General features: G+C 40.6%; 1 protein-coding gene across 5 annotated transcripts in view; it reads left to right on the top strand.

Annotated features, from left to right (window-relative positions):
- Positions 1–20,684, top strand: part of VWC2 (von Willebrand factor C domain containing 2) — a 57,786-nt gene extending 37,102 nt beyond the window's left edge. For all 5 annotated transcript variants that reach the window (XM_030505708.1, XM_030505746.1, XM_030505727.1 and 2 more), the window contains exon 4: positions 17,460–20,684. In XM_030505708.1, coding sequence (XP_030361568.1) covers positions 17,460–17,611 — 152 coding nt within the window. In that variant the 3' untranslated portion in view covers positions 17,612–20,684. The remainder of the gene's footprint in view (positions 1–17,459) is intronic.
- The last annotated feature ends 4,675 nt before the right edge of the window (positions 20,685–25,359 follow it).

Below are 25,359 nucleotides of genomic sequence, written 5' to 3'. Positions count from 1 at the left end.
GTGTTGTAATTGTAAGAGTGTGATCCAGCACAGAGTGGTGATTCGGGAAGTTCCAAGCTGGCACATTGAGAAGGAGACCCATGAGTGCCAGCTGGGTGCGAGGAGCAGGCTGATTGCCGGTTGTGTTTTCCTGAAAGTGCTTGGACAAGTTCCATGTTTTGAGCAAGACGGACAAAACTCATACAGCCAAGAGCAATCCTTGAGGCACTTTTTAAGTGTGCTTTCCAGGCATGTTTAATTATACCTTTAGCTGGGTGAAGCTTCCCTCAAGTTTTAAAAGTCCCTGGACTCATGCAGCTGAAGAGATGTGACACTGTTTCAGACTTGCTACTCTTTGTCTTCTAATCCTTCAAAGAATCTTTCTCTTTTAATCCTTCAAACAAACATATTTTCGAAAAGCATTTCTTGTTTATAGTCCACTGCTGCAATGATCTGGCATCTGTGCCTATTTGCATCACCCACAGAGAGAGCAGGCGGTGAGAAACTAGACTAAGTCTAGTCCAGAATGTCCAGAGATGAGGTACTGAGTGATTACTGCTTTTCCCCTTCACTCCTGTCTTTGTAGAAGCTAGTGCTAATTAATGTAATTTCTGCAGGCAGTGTAAAGCTCTGATGGGGAAAGGAGAGTGATTCTGGGGGGAGGTTCTTTAAAAAAAAAACAGCAAACAAACATGTTTTTGCAGGAAATCATTCTAATAATAAAACCAGGGCCTCAGAGGTTTGTCTTGAAACATATAGGTACTAGTGCAACGCACATAGACTTGGCAATGGGGTAGATTTGGAAAATCTCATTTAGATGCAATGTGCTCATACCTGGATAGCTGGAGGAAGAAAGGGTACTCTTAAGTTTGATTTATAGTCTTTTGAAATCTTTCTAATACCTTGGGCCTGGTTTTCTGAACATGCAGACATGCACATTTCAGCACGAGAACCTTGGTTGCTTGTTTGTTTAATTTCCTCATTCTTATTTTTCCACAATTTCTTTCACCATCCCCATTCATCCTCTGTTGCCGTGTGGCCAAGGTGCTCTATTCTCCTATGTGTATATGGTTGAATGCCCTCCGCAATCTTCATGCAGTCTTCTCACGGAGCTCACATTTGAAAACTGAACACAGGGCAGAGGAGCATCTTAAGGGGAAAAAAATAAATGTGGCTGGAGTGGAAGCTTTTCTTGAAATCTTTCTTTTAACAGAAAGCAAACAAATAAGAAAACAAGCCATAGGAAGTCTGTCTGTAATGGGAGTCAAATGTGGTCAAATATGGGTAGGAAGGGTAGCCCTCCCCTTTAGACGTTTTTTTCTCACTTAACAGCCTGCAAATGAAATCTAGCTTTTAACCAGAAACATGTGTTTGAAATGCTCTTTTAAAAGCAATGTTTTGTGCAGGAACAACATGTGATAGAGTAGTTATTGGGAAGAATAAGTGACTGAGTACGACTTTCAAAAGCTCCCCTTTGAAAAGAAACAAAGACTAAGAAGAGAAAGTGCCAAAGAGATAAAAACCAGTTTTTCTTGCTGCCTTCCATCATATCTGACATTTTATCCTATTTTAAGAATTTGCCCCTTTCTGACTTATCAGTATCTGTGTTCAATCATTACTTGTCAACACAGTCTTATTTAATATGCATAAATATGCCATAATTAGCTAAAATATGAGTCTCGTAATTACATTTGTACAGGTGTTTTATTTGCTAAGACTTTGTGCCCAGGAAAAATGACACAACATGCCAAGGAGGCTTCAAATCTGAAATCTGAATTTATCAGTCTGATTATTTAACTGTGATTAGGGTATTTTGACTTAGTTCCAGAATCCTTTCACAGTTCTGGTGTTTACAGCACTAGCCAAAGATGAAGGTGTGTTTTACTGTATTTTCTATTGCTGGCATTTTGAAGAGCCGTTGCTTTTGTTTGCATATGATTCCCTCAGGGGATCTTATCTTGCAACTGGATTATTTTGCCCTGCTGCTGGGATATTTTTACCTGGAGCAGTGTTCCTAATAAAGTAGAAATCAACTGACACTCATGCTTCAGGGAATTGACTCCCTGATGTATTTTATTCCTTGATGTAATTTGCCTGGAATGATACAAAATTCTATATAAAAGTTTCCATTCCAAAGTGCTTTAGTCTATTTGAAAGCATTAAAGTGGTCTTGTTCACAGCATTATGGTAAAGACTTCCTTTAAAAATTATTCTCGGATTTAGAGGGTTTTTGGGTGGGTTGTTTTTTTGGTGGGGTTTTTTTTTTTTTTTTGTGCTGAAATTTAGAAATAAAATGATCCCTTGTTAGCCTGTAAAATAATAATACTGCAAACCTTATTTCCACATGCACATTAGATAGCAAGAGTATATTTAATGGTTGTTAGAAATTGCTTGGTGTCTCTCTACTGCAGTTTTAAGAAAAATGGTCACTTTCATCTAAAGGATTTAGGTGATTTTCCCTTTTTCAAAATATAAGGAGAAAATGTATTAAAAATCATTGCTATTCTTTTGCTTAAGAAAGTGAACATATCCTCAGACTACAAATTCATAGACATCTGGCTAATCTTACAGCATGTAAGTCCCAAGATAGGGTTTGCAATCCTTGGCTGGAAGGCATCGTAAAGGAGAAAATCCTTATTATCAAGAACTTCAGCTGTTCATCCTCAGAATAACACCTCTGCTGTCTCTCACGTTAAAAGAACTAGTCTATCTCAGTGAAATTATTATGTGAAGGCTCAAACCAAGGAAAGGGATGTAGGTCCTTTTTGTACACGGCAGAGTGAGACTTGAAGTCATTGCCACAGTTTCCCCTGGCTGTCAAAGAGTTTGCATGGATTTGAAAAATGGTTAGAAAGTCCAGTAAAGCGAAATGCTAGGGGCATGAGGGTCAAGGCATTCCTGCGTTGATTCCTAGGGGAATTGGTATCTTCAGCAGGGAGCATGCAGTTGATTTCCACAGTTTGGATGGTGCAAAGCTCTTTTAGATAGTCAGATGCTATGCCAGCGGCAAACATCTCCAAAAGTAGCTCACAAAATGAGTGGGTAAAAAGATGACAGACAAGGTTCAGTGTACAGTGATGCCCATAGGGTGAATAATCCAGACGGTGCCTCTGTGCTAGTCTGGGAAGCGGCTGTTGCAGCTCAGAGTGGTTACTGAGAGGTTTCTGAAATCACCAGCTTGATATGCGATGGCAGGCAACAAAGCCAGTGAAGTATTGCCCTTAATTGGAAATACTGTCCATAATCTTGAAAGATAATGAGAATAAGGTAGATGGTTCCATTTTTTTCCCCACCGACACACCCATGTGTGAGCACTGTGTGCCGTCCTGGTCTCTGCACCTGAAAAAGGCTGTAGCAGATGTAAAGAAGGTGTGGAGATGAGCAGCTAGCGTGCTGGAGGGGATGGGGCTGGCTGATGGGAAGAGGCTGAAAAGGCTGCTACTCTTCCTTTTGGGAAGAAGATGGAGGAGGGGACACATGGGCAAGGTTTATAGAGTCATGGAGTCTGTAGAGAGGCTGAAATATTTGCCAGCTCCTACAGCGCTGTGAATGGCTTTTTAGTGTTTGGTGGATACAGATACATATGCAACTCAATCACTGCAGAACCACCTTGTTAATTTTGGGGTGTTACCATTTGTGTGTATGTTTGTTTTACTAATGTTAGAGCCCTGAAAGCTCTTCTAACTATGGCCATTCTTTGTTTCCTTCATCTCTAACACACCTGTGAGAGAATTCATTTAGGTTTGAACTTTTCCCCTCTGTTCAATAAGATTCATTACTTCATAATTTAGTAGCTATGTCAAATAACTAACAGTATTTGGATTATAGAAAGAAAAATGTTCATCATCATTACTGTAATTATTTTCAAAATTAGCATTGAGGCTCTAACTTGCAAGGTCCTATGCAAAAAACCCCCAAAACCTGCAAGAAAGAGCCTCAGCGCTGCAGAGGTCACAATGCAAAAAAGCAAGAAAAAGTACAAAGAAAAAGGGAAGGAAATCAGTGTAGATACCGTATGACTCTTCGGCTGTTTGTGGACTGGATCTTCTGTTCTCCAGTCTTCGTGCATTCTCTAGTGGAAATGAGACTGCTTAAAACTCCTCCTCTCCTTTTCACTTTGCCAGCCACTCTTGAAAACCCATCCAAAGCTTTTGTTCCACAGAGGCTCCTTACAGAACTCATTTTTTATGCACATTAATACACAGATTTCAATGGCATGCATAAATTACACACATACTTGGAATAAAGAATGAGAAAAGAAATTACTAATCCATTAGTGGTTATAGACTTCACAAGTACATATTGTGCTACTAAAGCTTCTGGTATCAGTGCAAAGGGAATATTTGCAAGTTAAGCCCCTGAGCAAGATAGAAATAAACCATACCTTGTGAAAGGGAATGAATCAAGAGGAGTTGGTTTCTTCCTCTTGGGCTGATATTCCCCCTTTGCTGTGACATTGGCTTTCTCCAGGAAACATCCCCTTTCCACGTCTCTGAATCCCACGTGTTTTGCAGCACTTTGGTCCACTCTGTAGTTAAGATCTCCTCCTTTTAATTTAGTTTTGTCTTCTAGGGGGTTTGTGTAAACTAATGACTTATAATCCACCCTAGCTTCCCAAGTCTTCCTTAAGCTTATGCTGTGTATGCAGCAGGTGTGCAGTGATCATTTTAATCACTGTAGAGTAGAAGAATACCCCAAAGACAAATGGAGTAGCTAACACTGTAATTGTAAATCGAGTGCTTAATTGTTGGTTGTAGGACATTTTGGATTAATAACTTCATTAGAAAAGTAAAATGTAATTTTTAGTTTTACTGCTTTCATTTTATTTACTACTCTTTTTCTAGTGCACTAATCCAAGTTTTACGAAAATCAGTTCAAAGTGTCTCGGGAATCATTTACAATTTCATGTGGCTCTGGTTTTGCCTAGGAGAAAACAAACATAGCTTTCAGATAAACATTAAAGCACCAGCTGTTTTTCCCCCAGAATTTTTATTTCCATAATACTTGCCTTTGGAGATGATTTTACAAGAAGAAACATATAATATGTGGAAATATTTAAGAATAGGTTTACAATGATTCTATTACTGTAAATACAAAGACTAGCTTTCATGCCTCAATAAGTGCTCCAGAGGTCTAATGTATTGGGAGAGAAAAAGAGAAGAGAGATCTAAGCAGCAGCCCAGGCTCCCAGTGCCAGCTTGGCCATCCTGGGGGCCTCTGCCTGGAAGCCAATTTGTGAAGACAGAGTTTTCTGGACTGTTAATTTAACAAAAGGCCTGATCTGATTTCTTACTTTCCCCAGAGCATCTTTGCTGGCTACTCCTGTGAACAGGAGCTTCAGTAACATTGGTAGTGCTTGCATCCTCAAGTGCTTTTGGATAAGCGGTAGGACATTTAAATAGTTCAGCTGCTGACTGGGAATATCTTGTCTCTTCCTCCTCAGAGGAGCAGACATATTTACAGTCTTCATTATATGAATTTTGGCTGCTTAGATTATGAGCTTGCATTGGCTAAAAATAGGGGGCTCTAAAAGAGCAAAGTTGCAGTGGAAATGTGAAAGGAAACATGCAGCTTACCATCATGACCTTACGTTTCTTTCACTAGACCCTGACCCTGCTGACATGCATCCATGTACATACAAATCTGGCTTTTCTGAGGAGATTGACTCCTTTGCTCTGCTCTTCCCAATTTTCACACACCTGTGTAATGGAAAGAAAATGTGTGCTAATAATTGCAGGAAAGAGCGCTGAAGTAGTAGTTTTAATTTTGCAGCACATGGGCAAATAAATGCTGGATTCAGACATCAGATATGAAGTCGAGCAATACTCTGTGGAAGATTTCATTTGGGTAGCGATATCCTTTTATGTCTGCCCCTGTGAGTGACATGCAATTTCTGTGCTGCTGCACTTCTCTCAATATGAAAGTATTTGCATAATTCACAGAGACAATCTTTGCATTTAACAAAACCACTTCCTGTATCTTTCATAATTTATGTCTCACACTTTAAATCACCTGTCTTTCCATCTTCACAAAGAGATGAGCCTTTAAAATAATTTTGCCAGTCACCCAGCCTGCTTTCCTCCCTTTTTCCCTCCTGCTTGCAATCCCACTAATTTGGTTTCTTCCAACACTAGTGGCTTCCTACTCTGCCTTTGCAGTGAATCACCCTTCTGTCTTCTGGTTTTCCACTCTTCCTACCCCAAAGGATCTCTGTTAGCCAGTTGTTGATGCATGAGTTGTGTAAGGGTGAAGCAGACAGAAATGAGAGGGAATTGACTTCTGGTAGTGATGGATTTTCATGTTGCAACTGCTGGAGCAGTTAATGAAGAACTGCATCCCTTGGGAAGGACTCACATTGGAGAAGTTGGTGGAGGACTGTCTCCCATGGGAGGAATCCCACACTGTAGCAGGGAAAGAGTGTGAGGAGTCCTCCCCTGAGGAGGAAGAAGCAGCAGAGACAATGTGTGAAGACTTGACCACAAGCTGCATTCCCCATCTCCCTGCACTGAGAGAATTTGGGAGTGACATTAAACCCGTGAGGAAGGGAGGGGTAGGGGGAAGGTGTTTTTCAGATTTGGTTTTGTTTCTCATTATCTTCCTCTGATTTGATTGATAATAAGTTAAACTAATTTCCCAAGTTGAGCCTGTTTTGCCCATGCCAGTAATTAGTGAGTGATCTCTCCCTGTCCTTATCCTGACCCACAAGGCTTTCATTATATTTTCTCCCTCCTGTCCAGTTGAGCAGGGCAGTGGTAGAGCAGCTTTGGTGGGCACCTGGTGTCCAGCCAGGGTCAACCCACCACAGTGCAAGAGCAATATGAAGTAAGGAAGTGGTACAAGCCCATGTCAGAACTTGGGCTGAACCACGAGGAGGGCATCTCCATGCTGGTGAGGGGAACAACCTGTAGACCGGGCTCATGAACCATTGTGGCAGCATCTGGCTAAAGGGGGTGCAGTGACTTACTCCTGGAGGTGATTCTTCCTTTCCCTCCATAGACAGATGGCTGGCTTGGACCAGATCCCTTGGTTTTAGGTGGCAAAGTTGGGTGCCAAGTGACTTGTTTGCAGGGCTGTGGCTCTCTGGGAGGAGTGTGCTGGTGTAGGGACCAACACCAGACTTTCCTCAGCTCATGTCGTGGTGGAGCACGGGAACAGTGCAGCTCAGGGTACCAAGGGCAGGAAGGGCGTGCGCTCACAGCAGCGTTTTTCATATACTTTCTCTTTGGCTTCCTGAACAGGCACAAAATACAGTCTTTCAAAAGCAAGCTGTCTCAGTGCTGTGCTTCATAACCACCAGAGGAAAATCATTAAAGGGCAAGAAAAGGTAGAATTATTGATTCAGCAGCATGGAGGGCAAAGCATAGCCTATCTCTTGCTCATAAAAGTACAGTGATTTTTCTCAGCTGTGGAGTATCTTAGGTGCATGTTAGAATTGATATTTTTTTCTTAGACAAAAATATCTGTTATTTACAGGTATTTTCACATAATATTAGTATCATGTTAAAACCACCAGCAGTTATAACTGCATATTTTATAAATTTTCATGCCTAAAGATAGTACTTCATTAGGACTGGTGAGTAAAAAGCTTTGGTTCATTCTGATTCCAGTGCACTACACCTGTTTTTCAGAAGTACCGCTCTTTATTTCAGTCAATGAAGCTAACAATGCATGGCAAAGGATGTTGTTAGGAGTCACTGTATTTTAAAGTGATGTATGACATGCCAACAATTATAATTCATTTTTCGGCGTAGATCGCTGTCACTTCTATCCCTTTATTGTCGTAAAGGGCACCATTTATCTATTTTTAGGAGGCAGATTTTGTGAAACATTCTAAGTAAGAAAGGTGGAAGGGGGAGAGAAGGTGGTCAGACTTCAATATATATATTAAAGAAAGACCTTTGTGGAACTGTGTTTTTTAATGTTTTAAATAACAGTTGCACTGGGATCGATCTCTGCTGGGTTCTTACCTTTTGTCATGTAACTCAAAGGAAATGGATAAAATGAACCAAATACCGCAGATATAGTCCAGAAGCTGCTACAGGAACAGTCTCTGGGTATGAAGCTGAGCAGTTCAGATGTGGTGAACCAGTTATTTCTGTTATTGTACAAACTTTATTCCCTTTTAGTCTCAACTTCTGTTCCCTTTTCGGGCAGCTGACAACATTGCTCACAGCTTGCCTGTATGAGAGGGTTACACGGGTATCTGAGACCCCAAACCATTGCTCCTTCAGTGATGATGCCTGCTTCTAGGTTAGTGTGTATCATTTCAGCAAATTTCAGATTACCTAGAGACAGAAATGTTAAGTACATCTGTACAACTTACAGCCACAGCAAACCACCTCTAGTGAATTTGGATGAGGGGCTAGAAATCTGTGTAGGCAATCCCCTAAGGTCATAGTTAAAAAAAAACCCCAACAACCAAAGCTTTGGTTATGATGACAAAACCCAAAATAACAACAAAAAAACCAAACCAACCCCTTATAAAAGACCTAATTTTTCAAGGGTGCTATTTGATTGGGAGAGTTGTCACTGTCTGCTGTGACAGTCTTTCTGGAATTGAATGATACTGCATTCAGTATTTTGATATAAATCATCCTGAGTAAGAGCAATACTGAGGATCATAAGTAAATAAATAAATCATCTCAGTAAGAAAGATAACTCCTGATTTAACAGTATTCAATGTATTTATTCTAAACTTTGGTGAGAAAATGGCTGATGCTTGGCTGATAATGTTTTGTTAGTATCATTGAATAACTCCTTGTAGCAGTAGATAGCCACTGGCCATCCTTGTGTACTGTATTCTCACTACCCAGTGCTTTATAGTGACTGGAAAAATACTCTGTTTTAGATTCCACTTCATTGCCAAAGCAGCGTTATACTATACTTTGGTACCACTTTAACTTTCAATTTAGTTGAAGTCTTTAGGGATTTTTCCATAATAATTCTCAAAATCTCTTCCTTCATTATCATCCTGCGTTTAGTGTGTGTTTCCTTACACATACAATCCTGCACATTACTGCCTGAGCTGCTATACACTTCTCAGCAACCTAACTAACCTGCCTGATAGATGCTGCAGCCCACCAGTGCTGCTGTGTTTTGGCTAATTAAAATGTGCTTTTAGGGTTTGCAGCAGATCTCTGATGCATTAAATTACCGGCCCGTAGTGTGTGCTTTTGGAAGTGCAGAGTCTATTTAAATTTGCATAATAGTTTTTAGGATAACTTGTTGAGGATCTTTCAACAAAGGCATTTCATACGGCTTCTTAGTCTGAAGAGTCAGCTGATGTTTCCCAGTGCAAAGAAGATGTCTTAGTGCTGAGTAGGGCTTCCACCAGGCTGCCAGACACGGTCACTGGGGTGAATAAACAGCTTAAGGAAAGGAAGGTTTAGCCCAGTTAACCTCAGTAGCAGAGCTTTTAAACCTCCATGCTATGAGTGCTGGGGCAGGCAGCAGCTCGCCCACTGCAACCCACACAACGTCTCACCGCCACTGGCAGTATGTCTCCACAGCACCTGGCAATGCTTCAGCAGCTTCTGTAACTGAGGGAAAACTTAGCAGTGCATCACTTTGGTTTCTTACATGTGACTGCCCTCTCTGGGCTTCAGAAATAGTTTTCCAAGCAAGTAGCTGATGTTTTTGCTGCATACCCCCACTCCACTGCGAGCATCTCTGCAGGATCTCTGCGCTGCAGGTCATATCCTGGACCAAAACCACCCCTCCTCTCTTCCAGGACAGCTTTAATACAGGCTGGTTCACGGCCTAGCCTGGCTGGTGCAGGGGGAAGCAGAATGCTGGGGGAAGCACAGGCAGGTGGCTTTCTGCAAGCATGACATTGATGAAAACTTGTTGCCGGCAGGCAGGGTCAGCAGTGAGCTGCAGGTGAGCAGTGCCAGCTCCTGAATGTTTCTGTTATCTAAGGAGGCATCTGCTGTGAGTTTTCCTACTGCATTCAAGCCCAGTGTCTCTAATTTCCTAATTGTCTGGGTGGTGCCTGAGCTGCAAGAAAGCTGAGAGCAGAACTGATGCACGGCTTGCTGGCTTCTACGTGTTTATGTAATTTTCTGTAACACACAGTGTTCAGCTCATATCTAATTGGTGCCATTTCTGGGTGGAACACAATATCTCTTTACAAGTTGCAGGCCTTCTGAAAATCATTTTAAGTAGAGCATTCAAGTCTTTCTGTATTTTCTCTGATAAAGGAAGTTGTTTGGTGTAGTTTATTTTTATGGCACTCAAGCCTCCTATTTAATTGGGCCCTTTTATGCTCTGAGGCTTTCTGTTCGGCTCATCCAGAATTGGACTGTGTAGTGGTCGATGTTCCTTTGCTTCTTTTTGTTCAATACACAAAAAACAGATATCTGAAATTCTGCTCTCTGAATACACATGAAAACCCAAGGGGGCAGCGGTAGCAGCAGGATTATGGACCACTCCCTTCCAGCGAGCAATTTCTGTCTGTGCAGAGGTAACTGTTCAGCCCTGGTTTTGGTAGCATTTCGCATTGTCATTCCAGGGATACTACTAACATCACCACAAAGTGCAAGGCAATGGAGAGTCAGAACTGGGAAGAAGCAGTGATGGAAAGGATCTGTCCAGTGGCCATGGTGGCTTCGTTTTGTTCCTGAGGACACTCCTCCAGTTTCTAGGACTGGGGATGGAACTAAATGTTGATCAATAGTGCTGCCATGCATGATAAATGAAAAAGTAAAGCAACAGAACTAATCAAAACCAGGTCTTGTGAGTCGTATAAGCAGAATATTAAAACCCAACTCTAAGTAAGATTATAGCTTGTTTTATCTTCTGGATTAAAGCAGACGCACACACACACACACAGAGGCACACTTAGACTAAAGCAAGTGCTGGAGCTTTGCTATCCACTCTGCCAAAGCAGTGCTGCTGAGGATATGACCACTGCATTTAGTTACAGGAGAACTTCACTGAGCTCTCTTCTGTCTGTCCACTCACAGCAGATGCTGCTGTACCCATCCTTCTAAATTAGGTTGGAAAATCTTATTTTTAATTGTTTGGCCCTGGACAGATCTTCTTTCAATCTGTCAGTCCCCTGTGCTTCTAACAGAGGGAGGGGTTTTCTTATTCTTAAAAGCACCAAGCCTCTAGCATAAGCAAAATACCGCTTTCATGAAAGGTAGCACATTGCACATGCTGCCTTTTTGTTACTTCCCATAGCAGGTAGGTAAAATCACAAAATGCATGAATACCTTTATTTTTCTTTTGTCATTTATATACACATTTACTGAAAGTCTAATAGACTTTCAGTACTATTCAGAACTATTGCCATGGTTCTCTGGCAGCCATTGTCTTAAGGCATTGATAAACTACAGAAATAATACATGGTTCTTCAGGGTCGCAAATTGCTCTTAAAATTGGGTCTCCCTGAATCCTTCTTCTGTAATTGAAAACTCTCTTCTGGACTCGGTTCAGTAGTATCCAAAGGTACTGAGGCAAGTAAAAGGTTGCTCTGGATTGAGAGCAGTCAGAATTGTGACAGCAGCAGGGGTGATGAACTTATTTTTGTGAGAGAATGAGAGTGTGCTGTAATCCTAGTCACAGGCGACTTATGCCAGCTGCTTTTTGTGCTTTATCTTCCAAGCTAACGTTTAGCAGGAGATACATGTATTTATATATGTCTGCATGAGAGGGAAACAAAATCGGGTCAGGGAGATACAGACCCTTAAGAAGAGATGAGGGATTAGAAGGGCACAAAGTAGGTACCGATAGCGTCTTTTGAGGAAGTGATTAGATTTGAGAGGGATGAGGGAAGTAATGCCCGCATCTCATAAATCTTGCTGCTGCAGTGCTGCACAGCAGAGCAGCCTTATTTTGTCTCCCTATGCTGCATTAGCACAATTTGAAACCCACCTCAAACATCTCAAGAGGTACATAAGGGAGGCAGATATAGCTACCCTTTATCCGTTTCCTGGTCCTTGGCTGTCCTACCTCCCCTGTGTAACTTCCAGCTGGAGTGCAGAAAAGTCCTTGGTTTTGTGCTGTGGCATCCCAGGTTATCTGCAGCAGACAGCTTGAAGTGCAGGCGAGGAGATTGTCTGTATCTCTTCTTCCAGTTTGGTGTTTCATCAGTTTCACTGTCATCTGCAATAGACTTCCTAGAGGAAGTCAGAAAGAATCATCTGAAAGGTGGGGGGAAGGCCTCACTTTCCCTGATGTGTTACTGAAATGATTGAACAACAGGAACACTCTTGTTGAACGTGGAAGATTGTCAAGTAGTGTTGCTGGAAAGCAAAGCTTTTCTGTACCACAGAAAGGCAGCAGCAGATTTGACTCGATGTAAGGAAATGTTTGTTTCTGTATGATTTCTATCTGGTATAAAATTCGCTGTCATGAAGACGCTCAAGTCTTTAATCAGTGGTCAAACAGAAAAGGCAGATGTCAGGAAGTAGGAGGGAAATGGGAAACAAAACAGGGAATACCACTGCACTACTGTGTAAAATACACTGATATTACAATGGTGAATGCCATTGAAACTCTCAGGGTAGATGGGACTGCTGTCAGGTACCTCTGAAGTGACCTGTTTGACTGCTGCAAGGAGCTGTTCAAAGGGCAGCTATTAGGGAGTTTAGTATAACGCAGAGCCCAAAGCAGTCCTACACCAAAGTGTTACATTACAGAGTTTGTCACTGTAGTTCTAATAGGCGGAAATTTGCCATGACTTATTCTCCAGGCAAACATATTAACTCGCAGTCAGACAGATTTCTTTGTCCATAATTTGGTTTAACACATGATGAAAACAGTTGATTAAAACACAATTTACCAAATTGCTGTGTCTTACGTTTTGGAACTGATGGGGACATGTGCCCATGCAAAAGCAGGGGCAGGCTGCAGAGGAAATAGGCACAACTCTGTAGTGTACAGCTGTGGTTTTGTGGAAGGAGAGGAGCAGGAGGAGGAGAAGCTTTATAGAGCCTCTTGTGAGGTTGTCAAGGTTACAGGTGCTGTTGCTTCTGCAGGTGAGTGGCTTGGGCATTCTTTGCTCACAATTGGTATCGGCTGTTTTCTTCCAAGATGACAAAATTTGCATTTTAATTAGATTGTTGCATTTGTCAACTCTGAAGCATAACATACAAGTCATTGGAAGCTTTTCACAGGACAAGCGTAAAGCCTTTGAAAAAAATCACTATAGCAGCAGTCACCCCAATTATATTTCCAAACTTTTTAAGTTATTAAGCATTTAAAAGTTGAGGATCGCATTCATAGAATCATATAATCATAGAGTGGTTTGGGTTGGGAGAGACATTAAGATCACCCATTTCCAACTCCCGTGCCAAAAGCAAGGACACCTTCCACTACGCCAGGTTGCTCAAAGCCCTCTCCAACCTGGCCTTAGACACTTCCAGGGATGGGGCATCCACAACTTCCTTGGGCAACCTGTGCCAGTGCCTCACCACTCTCGGAGTAAAGAATTTCTTCCTTATATCCAGCCTAAATCTCCCCTGTTCAAGTTTGAACCCAAATCAATAAATCCTATTATAAACTCTCAATGAATTAACCACCAACTATGCCTTCCTAGTTCCTTAGATCCCAATATAAATGTTGCTTTTGGAAGCTAGGACTCACTATTCCAAATGCAGGGAATCCAAGAGCTGCATGCCACTCTGGTGCTCGGCGTGAGAACTGAGGATTTGCACTGAACTAGGTGCTTCGAGACATCACTGAGACAGCAGCAACTGTGCCTTAGCCCTAGGGAAGAAACCTCTGCTGATACCAGCATGGTATGGCTCAAGTGGAGTCTGACAGCACCAGTGTATACTTCAGGAAAACAAATGATGTCGTGGTAGATTTCAAGCTGCACTTGGAATTGACACAATATGTCATATTGAATTTTCTGCCAGATTTAAGAGTGATATGGCAAGATCTTCATGTACTGTGAAGGCGTGCAGCACCGCTGACTTCCTTAGAGCTATGTAAGTGTATGCAATTCGGGATGGGGCCCAGGAGGTTTATACTGTAGATAAACAAGCTCAAACCAGCCACTGCTGCACTGCACGAGTACTGAGTGATGAGGCTGGGCAGGATAGTGTCACCAAGCAGGAGCTCAGAAAGCAGGCGGCCTGCTTTGTAGACCAAGGAGAAGAGATCCACTATTCCTGCAACAGCAACATGTAGTCAGAAAGACCACCACCGCTTTGGAGCTGGAACAGCCCCAGTTCACTTGTAAATGCTTTTCATGTGCTAAGTCAGGTAATTTTGAAAAGATTTAAAAAACCTAAAAAATGGTGTGCCCCTTATGATGGGAATCTGAAAGTCTTGCTAATGCAATATAAACTGCCCAGTTTCAAGTAAAGCAGTAGTTTCAGCAAATGCCACGTCTTCAAGGCAGCTTATCTACTCTGAATGTGGAGGAGACGTGCTTCTGCGTCCCCCTGCTAAGTGAGAGTGAGGAAATGACACTCAACTCTAACAACATCCTTTGTGTGCCTGCTCTGCCTACTTTGTCTGCTTAAAATAGTTGATTCCTCAGTTTCCCCACTGTGCTTTTAGGCAGGCAGGGAATTGGATCATTAGCTGCTTCATCAGCACCATCCATCCAACTGGCAGGGCCAGGAAAGGACTGCTGGAGGTTCAGGTGCAGCCAGGTGCTGTCACTGCCACCCCGTGTATTCCCCACCACTGCAGACTGGTTGCCTCTGGCCAGTCCAGCCATGGAAGTCTGGTTTCTGTGACTGCTCCTCAGGGGAAAAGGAAAGGGATGAACATTGCCTGCTTGGTGGGAAGGGAGCCACAGGACACCAAGAGTCAGGACTAGCTCACACAGCTTCAAAATTGAATAAGGTTTGAGATGAGGCTCGGTTGGTTGGTTGGTTCGTTTTTGTCCTAGAAGTCTGAGGGCTTGGAGAAACGATAAAAGGAGAGCGATGGAATTATTTTCCCTTGTTTGGACACTATATTATACTGACATTTATGTGCAGGGTGTTGAAGTAATATAGTCAGTTCAGCCTTTTCATTGATGACCTTTTCTGTAACATTAACCACAATATTGTGTGCACACAATATTGCAAAGAAAAAGATGAGGCAAGGATACCAGTTGGTTATTACCAGTCTAAGTTCTATATTGGATTTGCAGTTATAGTGATGATGGGTGCAAATGCAGAACCAGAAAATAGGCAATTTTCTGTGGGAAAGTTGCATGATTCTAAAAAAATATTTGTTGCTGTCGTTTACTTTTGTGGGGTCCCTTTCTCAAGTAGACGGTTATTGCTGTTCTGTAGCTTGACCAAAGCAGTGACTTTCCCCCATCTTAAATAGTTTAACGATTGAGGGCTAACTTGTATCTTTACATGTAATAACTTTCTGATGTAAGGAGGCCTTGTCACACATTGCATTAAGGTGCTGCTGATTGTGAATGGAGGCATTTACATTTGGAATCCTAGTGAATTATATTATGTGTGTTGCACTGTTTTTACTTCGTTCCCTGGTTGGTTTTTATAACCAAGCACAGCCTGTAACATTTACTTTCCCAGAATGAAATAAATCCTACACAGGGGATTGACATCAGTGTTGTTCCTCTTGTGCCTTTTACGTAGTGTTTATATTTCAGGTGATCTTGTAGGTTTCATACGAATTCACCATGGAAAGTAGATTCTGCTTTTAATATTTTAACTCTTTATATTATATGGCTTTGTAAAACGCGGGGCTGTTACAGGACGGCATGGAAAACATTCAGGTATCTTTACCTAACGAGCAGACAAACCCATCTTGGGATGAAAGTTTTATCAGGTGCAAGAAGAATTCTGTATTTAAACGAAACAGAATTTCATAGATTAGAGTTGAAATCTTGTAAAGTTCCACCGAGGACAGCATTGTTAACAATGCCCCTTCATCTCAGCTGAAAGCTGGGGCACCTCCCAGTGTGAGGTGGGACCCAGGAGCGTGTCTGCCACGCCAGAGTCCTCCTTCCTGGGTTGTCCAGCTCAGTGATACTTTGCACGGACAGACTGAGGGGGCTGCAAACACAAAAGTATCACAGTAATGTTAGGTTAGTAAAGCAGGTAATTTTACATGAGATAATGCTGTACTTTGCTATCCATTCTGCATCCAAAGCCTGGACTGGGCAAGCAGCCACTCAAAACTATCAAAGAAGCCACATGTTAGAGATAGTTCTCAGTCAGTCAGAATAAATACCAGCTTAAATATTCAGAGGATTAACAGCACGACTTGGTGAAGCAAATTTCTGCAGGTCTTGCAGGTCTCTCCTAGACAGTAGCTCTTCACAGAGAAAAGGCCTTCATTATTGCCAATTCGGCATCTAATTCTCAGGCTGCTGTGTCAGTACCCAAATGTGTACCATGATCTGAAGAGATAACTACTAAAGTTGATTTGTAGCTGTTTGGTTTGTGTTTTAGAATGTGCAGCGTGCCCCTACCTTTGGTTTTCAGAGAAAGCACTTGGAAAAATAGAAGCAGTCATATTGTTTGGCTTAGGTCTCAGAGTAGACCCGGCAATGGAAGACAGAGCCTCATCTGTAATTTATTTACTTGTATGGCAAACAGGTTGGCAGTTGATAAATGTTTTGCACACCCATATTCATTCAAGAGTTTCAGCGGTATCATGTCAATATATGTTGGCTGCTATGGCCCATCCTACCGCGATGAATAGTGGTACCAAAGTGCCGTTGAGTGGCCAGGCTCTTGTGCGTACTTAGTGAATGGAAGGGATGCATTCCCCCAAGGACGTGACAGTGTACAGATAGATGATTGGTAGGGTTTAGTGCTCCTTTACAAGCGCATGTGGATTTTCAGTGCAGAAGTAGACATCTTTTTAACAGGACTGTAGATAATACAATAGTCACAGCCTTCTGCAGCAGAGGGATTCGAGGGTGTCACCTTCTGAACGAACCAGATTTGTCTCATGGACATTGTGCTTGTGGGTTGTTCTCCTGCCTTGTCCTTCGAAATAAAGTTATTTCAGTGTACTGTGAAAAGGGGTGTTTGTAGACTTGCTGACTTACATAAAACGGAATATTGCATTTTATGCACAAGAACCATCTCCATTCAGAAGAGGCTGGAACTATTCCATTCGACTGGAAAATTACTGTTTTCTCATGAAATGGAAAATAAACTAATCTGATATTTTGATTACCACATGAAATACAATGCTTGTTTCCAATGAGAAAAAAGTAATAACACTTACAGTCAGCTCTCCAGTAACCTACAGTCACACTGTTGCATTACCAATAGCTGGCATTTTCTTTAGTGTACATCTGTATTCGTCTGCATTGTCAGTTTGTGCCGAGGTCACCGTCACAGGTTCCGTGTTTCGCAGAAAGGCTTTAGTGCACCTTCCCCTGTGCAGGGCAGAACAGCCTCGGGCATGATGCACATTCTTGTTTAATGTGCCCAGCATTACTCACCTTGTGTTAGGTTTTCCATGCTTGAGACTACAAGTGAACTATGCTGGATTACAGTGTGCTATGGGTGTCACATAATAAAATCTTTCCTTTTTTTTAGGTCCGAACTGCTTTGCAGAAACCATTGTCATTCCAGCAGGCCGGGAGGTGAAAACTGATGAATGCACTATATGTCACTGTACTTATGAAGAAGGCACTTGGAGAATTGAACGGCAAGCTATGTGCACTAGACATGAATGCAAACAAATATAGGAAATCTACAAATCTAAGTACTTTTCGTGGTTTTTATAAAATATCTCACAGCAGTGAGCACCCTAGATGACCCAGGGAAGTCTGAATGAGAAGATTCTGGTGAGGAGCAAAGAATAAAATATTGATATTTTCTTTTTCACAGTAACATAATACTGCAAGGCGAAGAAGTGCATATATTTAAAACGTTTGGACATAAGAATACCTGTCTTAATAAATGTGTTATTTTCACAGTGAGTACACTAAAATACACTCTATAAAATATTCTATGTATTTCTATAATATCATTATAGATCTTAAAAATAAATGTTTTATATAGACAATACAGATTAAAGTACTGTATCATTGCCTGTCCTGTTGTATACATGCGCCATGGCTAAAACATTACATTTCTGTTCTAGTTTCATCATGTGAGGGTTTTCTTGGAGGTTTTTTGGTTTGTTTTAGGTTTGGGGGTTTTTTTGCTTATTTTCAGTTTAGTGGGCCAGGAAAGAACCAGCATATGACAAAAATGTGACATTCTTGCTTTTGAAGAGAATGGAGTAGAATATGCTTTCAGAGAATATCGCTGTAGTGTAGAGCTGGGTCAGTTCCTTCTTTCAGTTCCACTGGTGCATACCTACTGGTCCATTGCCAAGATAACTTGGAGCAGTGGCTAATACAAAACTGCTCTCTCATAGCTGCTGTTATAAAAATTTAATCTGACAATATCATTCTCTAATATTCAGTTCAAACATAACATTTCAGCAAGACAAATTTCTCTATGACATAATATAGCTGGTGGAAATTATGGTAAGTAATCACATAGCATTGTTAATGTAATGCATAATGAATGTGGAGCAGTGCAGCGTGGAAGAGCTAGAGCAGCCAAACAAGCTTCCAGTGATGTGGCTCCATGTTGTTAATCCACAGGCAGGACAGCTGGTTAGTAGCTGCACTGTTCCCTAGACCTTGCTCTTGCTACCTTGCTCGTGCTGGTTCAACTTTGGGGTTTTCTCTGGCATCTGTATGAGGTGTGCGACACTGTGTTGAGGAAACAGGTTTAGAACCAAGTCTTTGAATCCCTCAAAGGGTTTCTAGCACAGAAGCTGACCCTGACTACTTGTGAGGTGAATCACATCTCCCTGCTTCAGCCACCAGCAGCCTTTGCTTAGATGCATTTTGGGTTTAGTTTAGCTTGTCACCAACTCCTGCATTACATCTGCTCAATACCGGTTAAAGCTGAAGAAAACAAACATGCTCTTACCTTTAAGCTTTTGCTAGAGAGAGGACTTAATGATTAGCTGAAAACAGGAAACTATTGCTTAAATTCCCAGCTACCCTTTGCTACTTACTTCTGTGGTGTAACCTGGTTAGCCAGTCTGCAGCCATATGTATGATTTTTCTCATACTTCTAAAGACCATGGTACTTTTGCCAGTGGCTTCAGTGGATCCCAGTTATCACCTTACGTCTGTGTTTTGAGCATGTGTCTGTCTGCAACTGGGCGTTATTTTCCCCAGTGATGGTACAGGAGAGGAAGAGGAGTGACAAAACGCAAAAATCAAGGAGCTGTCTCTTGCACAGTCCATCCTGTGGCAAAGACATGCATAGTATTTGTCTAGTTACAAAGAGAGGGAAAGACATTATTTTATTTAAATAGTTTCTAATCACACAAAAACCAAGTAACCCTGAAACAGATGTGCGTGTATGTAAACATTGTACTGAAAATGCTGTTCTCCAGTAGCTGGAATTCCTAGCATGTGTCTTTTGAGATCCTTTTTCTGTTTATCTTTTTTATGTAGTAAGGTCATAATGAGCTTTGGAACTCCTTTATGCTGAGATCACTGGCCACATGCAGTTTTCGCCAGTAGTAAAATCACAGAATCATAGACTGGTTTGGGTTGGAAGAACCTTAAAGATTACCTAGTTCAACCCCACTGCCATGGGCAGGGACACCTTCCACTAGACCAGGTTGATCAAAGCCCCGTACAACCTGGCCTTGAACACTGCCAGGGATGGGGCAGCCACAGCTTCTCTGGGCAGGTATTACCACATAAACGCTCTTTGGTTGTCCCTGAGATGGGGAAATGAGCGGAGTGACTCTTTTTGGGCAGCTCTCACCAGCCTCGCCCAGTTGTGGAACCACAGCTGGCATGCAGTGTGTTATGGGTTAACCCTGGTAGGTAGCTAAACACCACACAGCTGCTTACTTACTTCTCCACCACCCACCCCAGTGGGACAGGGAAAAAGAAGAGGAAGAAAACTCATGGATGAGGAAGAAAAGAGGAAGAAAACTCAAGAGGAAAATGATTTAATAAGCAAGGAAGTGGAAGAAAAATGAAAAAAGAATAAAAAAAAGATGCAATAGTAATTGCTCACCTCCTCCCATGTGCAGACCATGGGAGTTGACAGCCAGCTCCCAAGCAACAGACAACTGACCTTACCTAAACCTCGCTCCTCTCCGTTTTACTGCTGGGCAGGACATTATGTGGCATGGAATACCTCTTTGATTAGTTCAGGTCACCTGCCTGGTTGTGTCCCCTCCCAAGCTCTGGTGCAGCCCCGCTCTACTTGTTGGGAGTGAATGAGGAACAAGGACGACCTTGACCCTGGGCACACACATTGTTCAGCAATAGCCAAAATACTGGTGGTGTGTTATCAGCCTTGTTTTGGTCACAAATCTAAAACAGAGCACCATACCACCTACTGTGAAGAATAAATCCATCTGGGCCAGACCCAGTACAAGGTGATACCATCAGCAACCCCAGCACAGAAGGGAACACGCTAAAAGACCCCGAAAGCCAAGTTCCAAGAGGTGATGGAACCAAGCACTGCATAAGCCTTTGGCAATGAAGCTGGGGAGCCAAGATTTGCAGTCTGCTGTGTCATGTCACTTCACAGAGACAAAGGCTTAAAACAGAAACCTTCCTTTCTAAGAGTGGAAAATGAAAATGTGGAAAATAAAAGATTAAAATTTCTAAAAAGAGCCATTGTGGAATGCAGTTGGAAACTATTTGCCTTTAAGCTAATTTCTAAACAAAAAAAAAAAAAAAAAAAGAACTGCCGTGGTGGCCACAGGTACTTACCTAAATATTATGATTTGGTCATGTAATACGCCTGTTCATAGTTTACTTTAAAAAAGAAAGAGCCATCTGCATCATTTCTAGTGAACCAAATTCTAGAGAATATTGACTTCCCCACTGAAGGCTAGGCACTCAGCTGGTTCTTGCTTCAGTGCAAACAGTATTATGCATCCTGCATATGAGGAGCTCTTCAGCTTTGCAGGTGGGTTGTGTCTATAAAAGCTGTATATCCAGACACACTGATAGCTCATGAACAATTTTTTATTTGAATGTCTGTTGCTTGGATAATGAATATTCTTCTCACATGTTCTTACGTAGCTGCATTGACATGAATATGAGATTTTTTTGCTTCTTCACTTGCTTCTGCTTATTTCCTAGTTGAAATCAAGACAAATTAATTCTTGGTTTGGCCTCATCCATCTTTGTAGGATTGAACTGTACATGGATTTGGCTTTGAACCTGTGCAAGTAGGTGCCTGAAGAGATTGTATTCTAGGTGGTTTCAGGTAATTAGAAAATTGCAGTTAGTGTGCAATAAGATGCTTTATACTACTCATTTAAACCACAAAAATGGAAGTGCTGGTATTCACTTAAATACTTAATGCGAGATTTGAAAGGGTAAAGGGGAAAAAGAGGAAAGATACGAGATATGAAACAGAGGAGCTGAGGTTTACGGTAGGAATATTCAATAAAAGAAAACTGGCTACAATGTCATACAGGTATTTCTTAGGGAGATTTTTAAAGAAAATCGTAAGTAAATGAGAAATGTATTTGTGCACAAATTAAATACAGAAATTCTGTTTGGAGATGGCAAAACAAAACAAAACAAAAACCACACAGTAGAAGTGATTGAATACTAGAGGATGTTGACCAGAGATGTCTTGGAGTCTCCATCCTTGAGCATGGTGAAAACCTGACTGGACATGGCCCTGAGCAGCCTGCTGGGGCTCAACCTGCTTACAGTGAGGTATTGGACTGGATGATCTCCAGAGGTGTAAAATGGAAATCCTGATTTAAGTGACATTGAATTAAAGTCTTTAGTAAAAATAAGAAAGAAAAAGATATGATGAAAGTTTACCTCAGTTTGGAAAACAATCTCTTCTGTTCTCATATGGTGTAATATAAATGATATTGTCATGATTGTAAAGTATTCGATGTTACTTTTTTACGGTAATTTTAATATCTAAACTATGATAGCTCCATAATACATAGGAGGCTTTGAAAGGCACATATTTAAGACTCTAATGCAGTCCAGCTAAACGCTCCATTTATTCCCTTTATCAGGCAATGAATTTTCTTCACAGCCTGGGTTCCATGGGTTTTCTGTTGCAAAAATACACCTTCTGCCCTATATTCCTGCTGCATTAAAAACTGAGGAGAAAGCATTAAACTGAATACTACAGACTATTTTTCTGACTTGCTGAAAAATCACATTTTGGAATAAAAGTTAAGTACTACTTCAGCAAGTTTATAACTTGTTCAGTTGTGAGCAGCCAGCCACTCCTTCCCAGAATCCTCTTTCCTCTAAAAAAAATACTTCTGCTCAACCATGCTGACAATGTAAATTTTCAATCTTTTGAAATGTCACATTAAACAACTCCCATAGCAGAGAAAAAATAAACACAACCTAGTATGTTTTTCCAATTGCTTATATATAATACGTGCCTCATTCATTTTATACGCTTTTAAAACAAACAAAGGAAAACTCCAAAGCTGTGTGTCAGTTACCAGTCATCAGAGCAGTCAGAAATTTTACTGCTTACCCGTTGAGGCTGTGTGGAAATACTGACATGGAATATTAATTAATCAGTAATAGGAAAACACTGATATAATCAGCAGCTCAAAGCTGATGTTTAAAAACAATCAACTCTCAACTTACCAGAAATATTTGTTAACATTGTTCATGTTAGGTTCATTTGGGGCTATTAGTGAATAGTAATGCTATTTCTGTAACACTTAACTGTTTCCTGCTTTTAACAAGATCATTGCTTTTAAGAACTAGACAGCATAACTAAGCTATTATTGAAGAGGCAGACTGTAGTAACAGAATAGCAAGTTAGTCTTGCTGAATATGTATAATCTATCAGGTGGAGTGTGCTGAGTGTTTCTGTTTTTACCTTGTGGCAAAGAGGTGAATTTATGAAAAATGGTGAAAATAGGAACGCAAATATCAGTTCACACACAATGTGGAAAAATAGCAGACATGTCAAATGTAGCATGAGGAAATAGTTCAACATGTGATTATTTTGGGGAATAGATAAACGAGGAAAACTTACTTCCATGGTTCTATACACAAAGAAATTACTTTCTTCTGGCTCTCTTACCACACAAGAGAGTAAACTTACGATATTTTAGCAGTGAGAGATGTATATTTTTATATGTGCAGCATGTGTGCAAATGAGGATTCTTTTCTTGGTGAAGCCAGCATAAACCAAGAGTAATTTAGAAGCCCAGATTGGCACTGTTAACTGAGATCAAGATTTCTTCCACAGATTCTTGTAGTAGAGCATTTGTACTTGACTGCAAACAGTGCATGAGGGAGAACACTAACAAATACTCATGTAAAGTGCTTTTCTTCATAATAAGCAGAATTAAAGACAAACCTTTACAGCTGCTTTATTTCCTTTTTCTAGCAAGACTTAAACAGTGTGCAAACTTTCTGAATTAAAAATGAATTTAACCCGTCAGGAGGACTCAAAAACATCATTTCTGTATTCTGCTAAAACACAAAAATGTATTCATGGAGAAGAAAGTCAATATTCTAGTGTGTATAATACCCCAGTGAAGCCCACATCAGCTTTATTATTCTCCGTCGAAGTATAGAGACAATTCTATAAATGCCTTTAATTGATGAAATGGTCTGGCAACCAGAGCTTTCTGTTTCTGATGTGCAATGGGAAGGTGAATATATAAAAATGTCAAACTGCTGCTTAATCTATATTGCTATTGCCTTAAAAGCTGCATTCATTTCAGAAGGTTAATTCTCAAATTGATTTGCTATCCATACTGTAGGGAGTTCCCTGTGCTGGTATTACTTGGTATGGTGATTTTTTTAACAGAAACAAAGTCTGTATTTTCACAAAGACAGTACTGCATCCTATGCTCTCTGTTTAGCCATTAATAATTCAAACGAATGCTAACTACTTTAATACTGTTGTGAGTAGGAAATTATGGAAACATAACATACGGATGTGCAGTGCTTCAGCCTCATGTAGTGACCCAGTGGTCTGTTCATTTCTGTTTACCACACAAAAATAAGGATTGGGTAGCCTTTAGTCATTCTATTGATTACAGTTAAATAGAGTTTAATTTCTTAACTGCTAAACATTTAACATGGTCTTTCCCAAATACTTATTTTCAAATGGCATTTGATAAAAAAAGCTATTTTATATATTCTGCTAGTTACGGTGTTTATACTGGTGTTTAAGCAATGAACAGTGTCACTCTGTAGAATGCTAATAATGCTTGTTTTCTAGTTTTTTCAGATGCCTTAGTTGTGTATGTTTTATATAAAAGTTCATTCAAACTGGAAAGGGAAATCATACAGTCTCACTAGTTACTTTCAAATGTGCTGTTTTCATTTTTTGTGTGCTTCACATCAGAATGTAATATATTTGGAGTTTCAGGCTCTGCCACATAAACAGTGTATTAGTGGGATACTTATAGTATAGTATCTCAAGATAATACAACATATTCAAAGATTACTTCTTAGATGTAGCACAGAATTTCTTTTTATTCCTTTTTTCAGAGTATGGTTCCAGAAGACATACATATTTAAACCTGTGCTCCATATCTATGCTTGAAAAAATACTAGAGCCTGCAATCTCCCTTTTTCAGACATGACAAAGAGCTAAAAATTACCTTCCCAACTAGCTCATTTTTATACATGAACTAGATACAACGAAGAGCTAAGGGGAAAAAGGGTATAAAATCTGTAATATTTAGTAAGAACTTTGCAATTTGCATGGGCTATGACCTGCAAATACAACACAAATAGGATTTTAAACAGGATTCTGTTACTGAATACGAATTTAAATAAGGCTGTTAATGAATGACAAATACAATGAATGTATTGACCTAACTGCTTAGTAATTCTCAACAGTCTCACAAAAGTAAAAAAGATGAATGTCATAAAAAGTACCACAGTATTTTATGTTACTGTTTGTTTTCTTCAGGTAAGAGCAAAAGTGTTATGCTCAACATGGTATCTTTAAAGGTGGAATAGATGACTGACCCAAGTAGAATTTTACATTCTTTGGGAAGAAGTTACCAACTGGTCAGTAGTGATATTATAATTCATCTTGAAAGTAAGTTTTTAGGATGTTTTTGCATTTGAGGCTGCATTGCAACATTCATGACCTTTCAGTGCTGGATGTACACCATGAACTATTTACTATAATCCTCCTAACTGGCGGCTGAATGGACAGGTAGATAAAACTACAATATAGATGCCTTACACCGCTCCGTGTCAAGAGGAGCTGAGGTCTATCAGCAAAGGACTAAGTATACAAAATATTTCTACCTTTGTATTTACTTCTTGTGATTTAAATAGTTTTCTATTGGTATTAACCTAGCAGATGTTCTGAAGACCTTAAAAATGAAGTAGCCCTAAGTGATATGACCTAAAATATTTTACCAATATGCTGACGGATTATTATTTCTTTAAAAAAAAAGCGTATTCTATTGATG

This window comes from Strigops habroptila, chromosome 1 (assembly GCF_004027225.2).
Source record: "Strigops habroptila isolate Jane chromosome 1, bStrHab1.2.pri, whole genome shotgun sequence".
NCBI lineage: Eukaryota > Metazoa > Chordata > Aves > Psittaciformes > Psittacidae > Strigops > Strigops habroptila.
The sequence above is the reverse complement of the archived record's forward strand: the minus strand, read 5'-3'. Positions and strand labels throughout refer to the sequence as shown.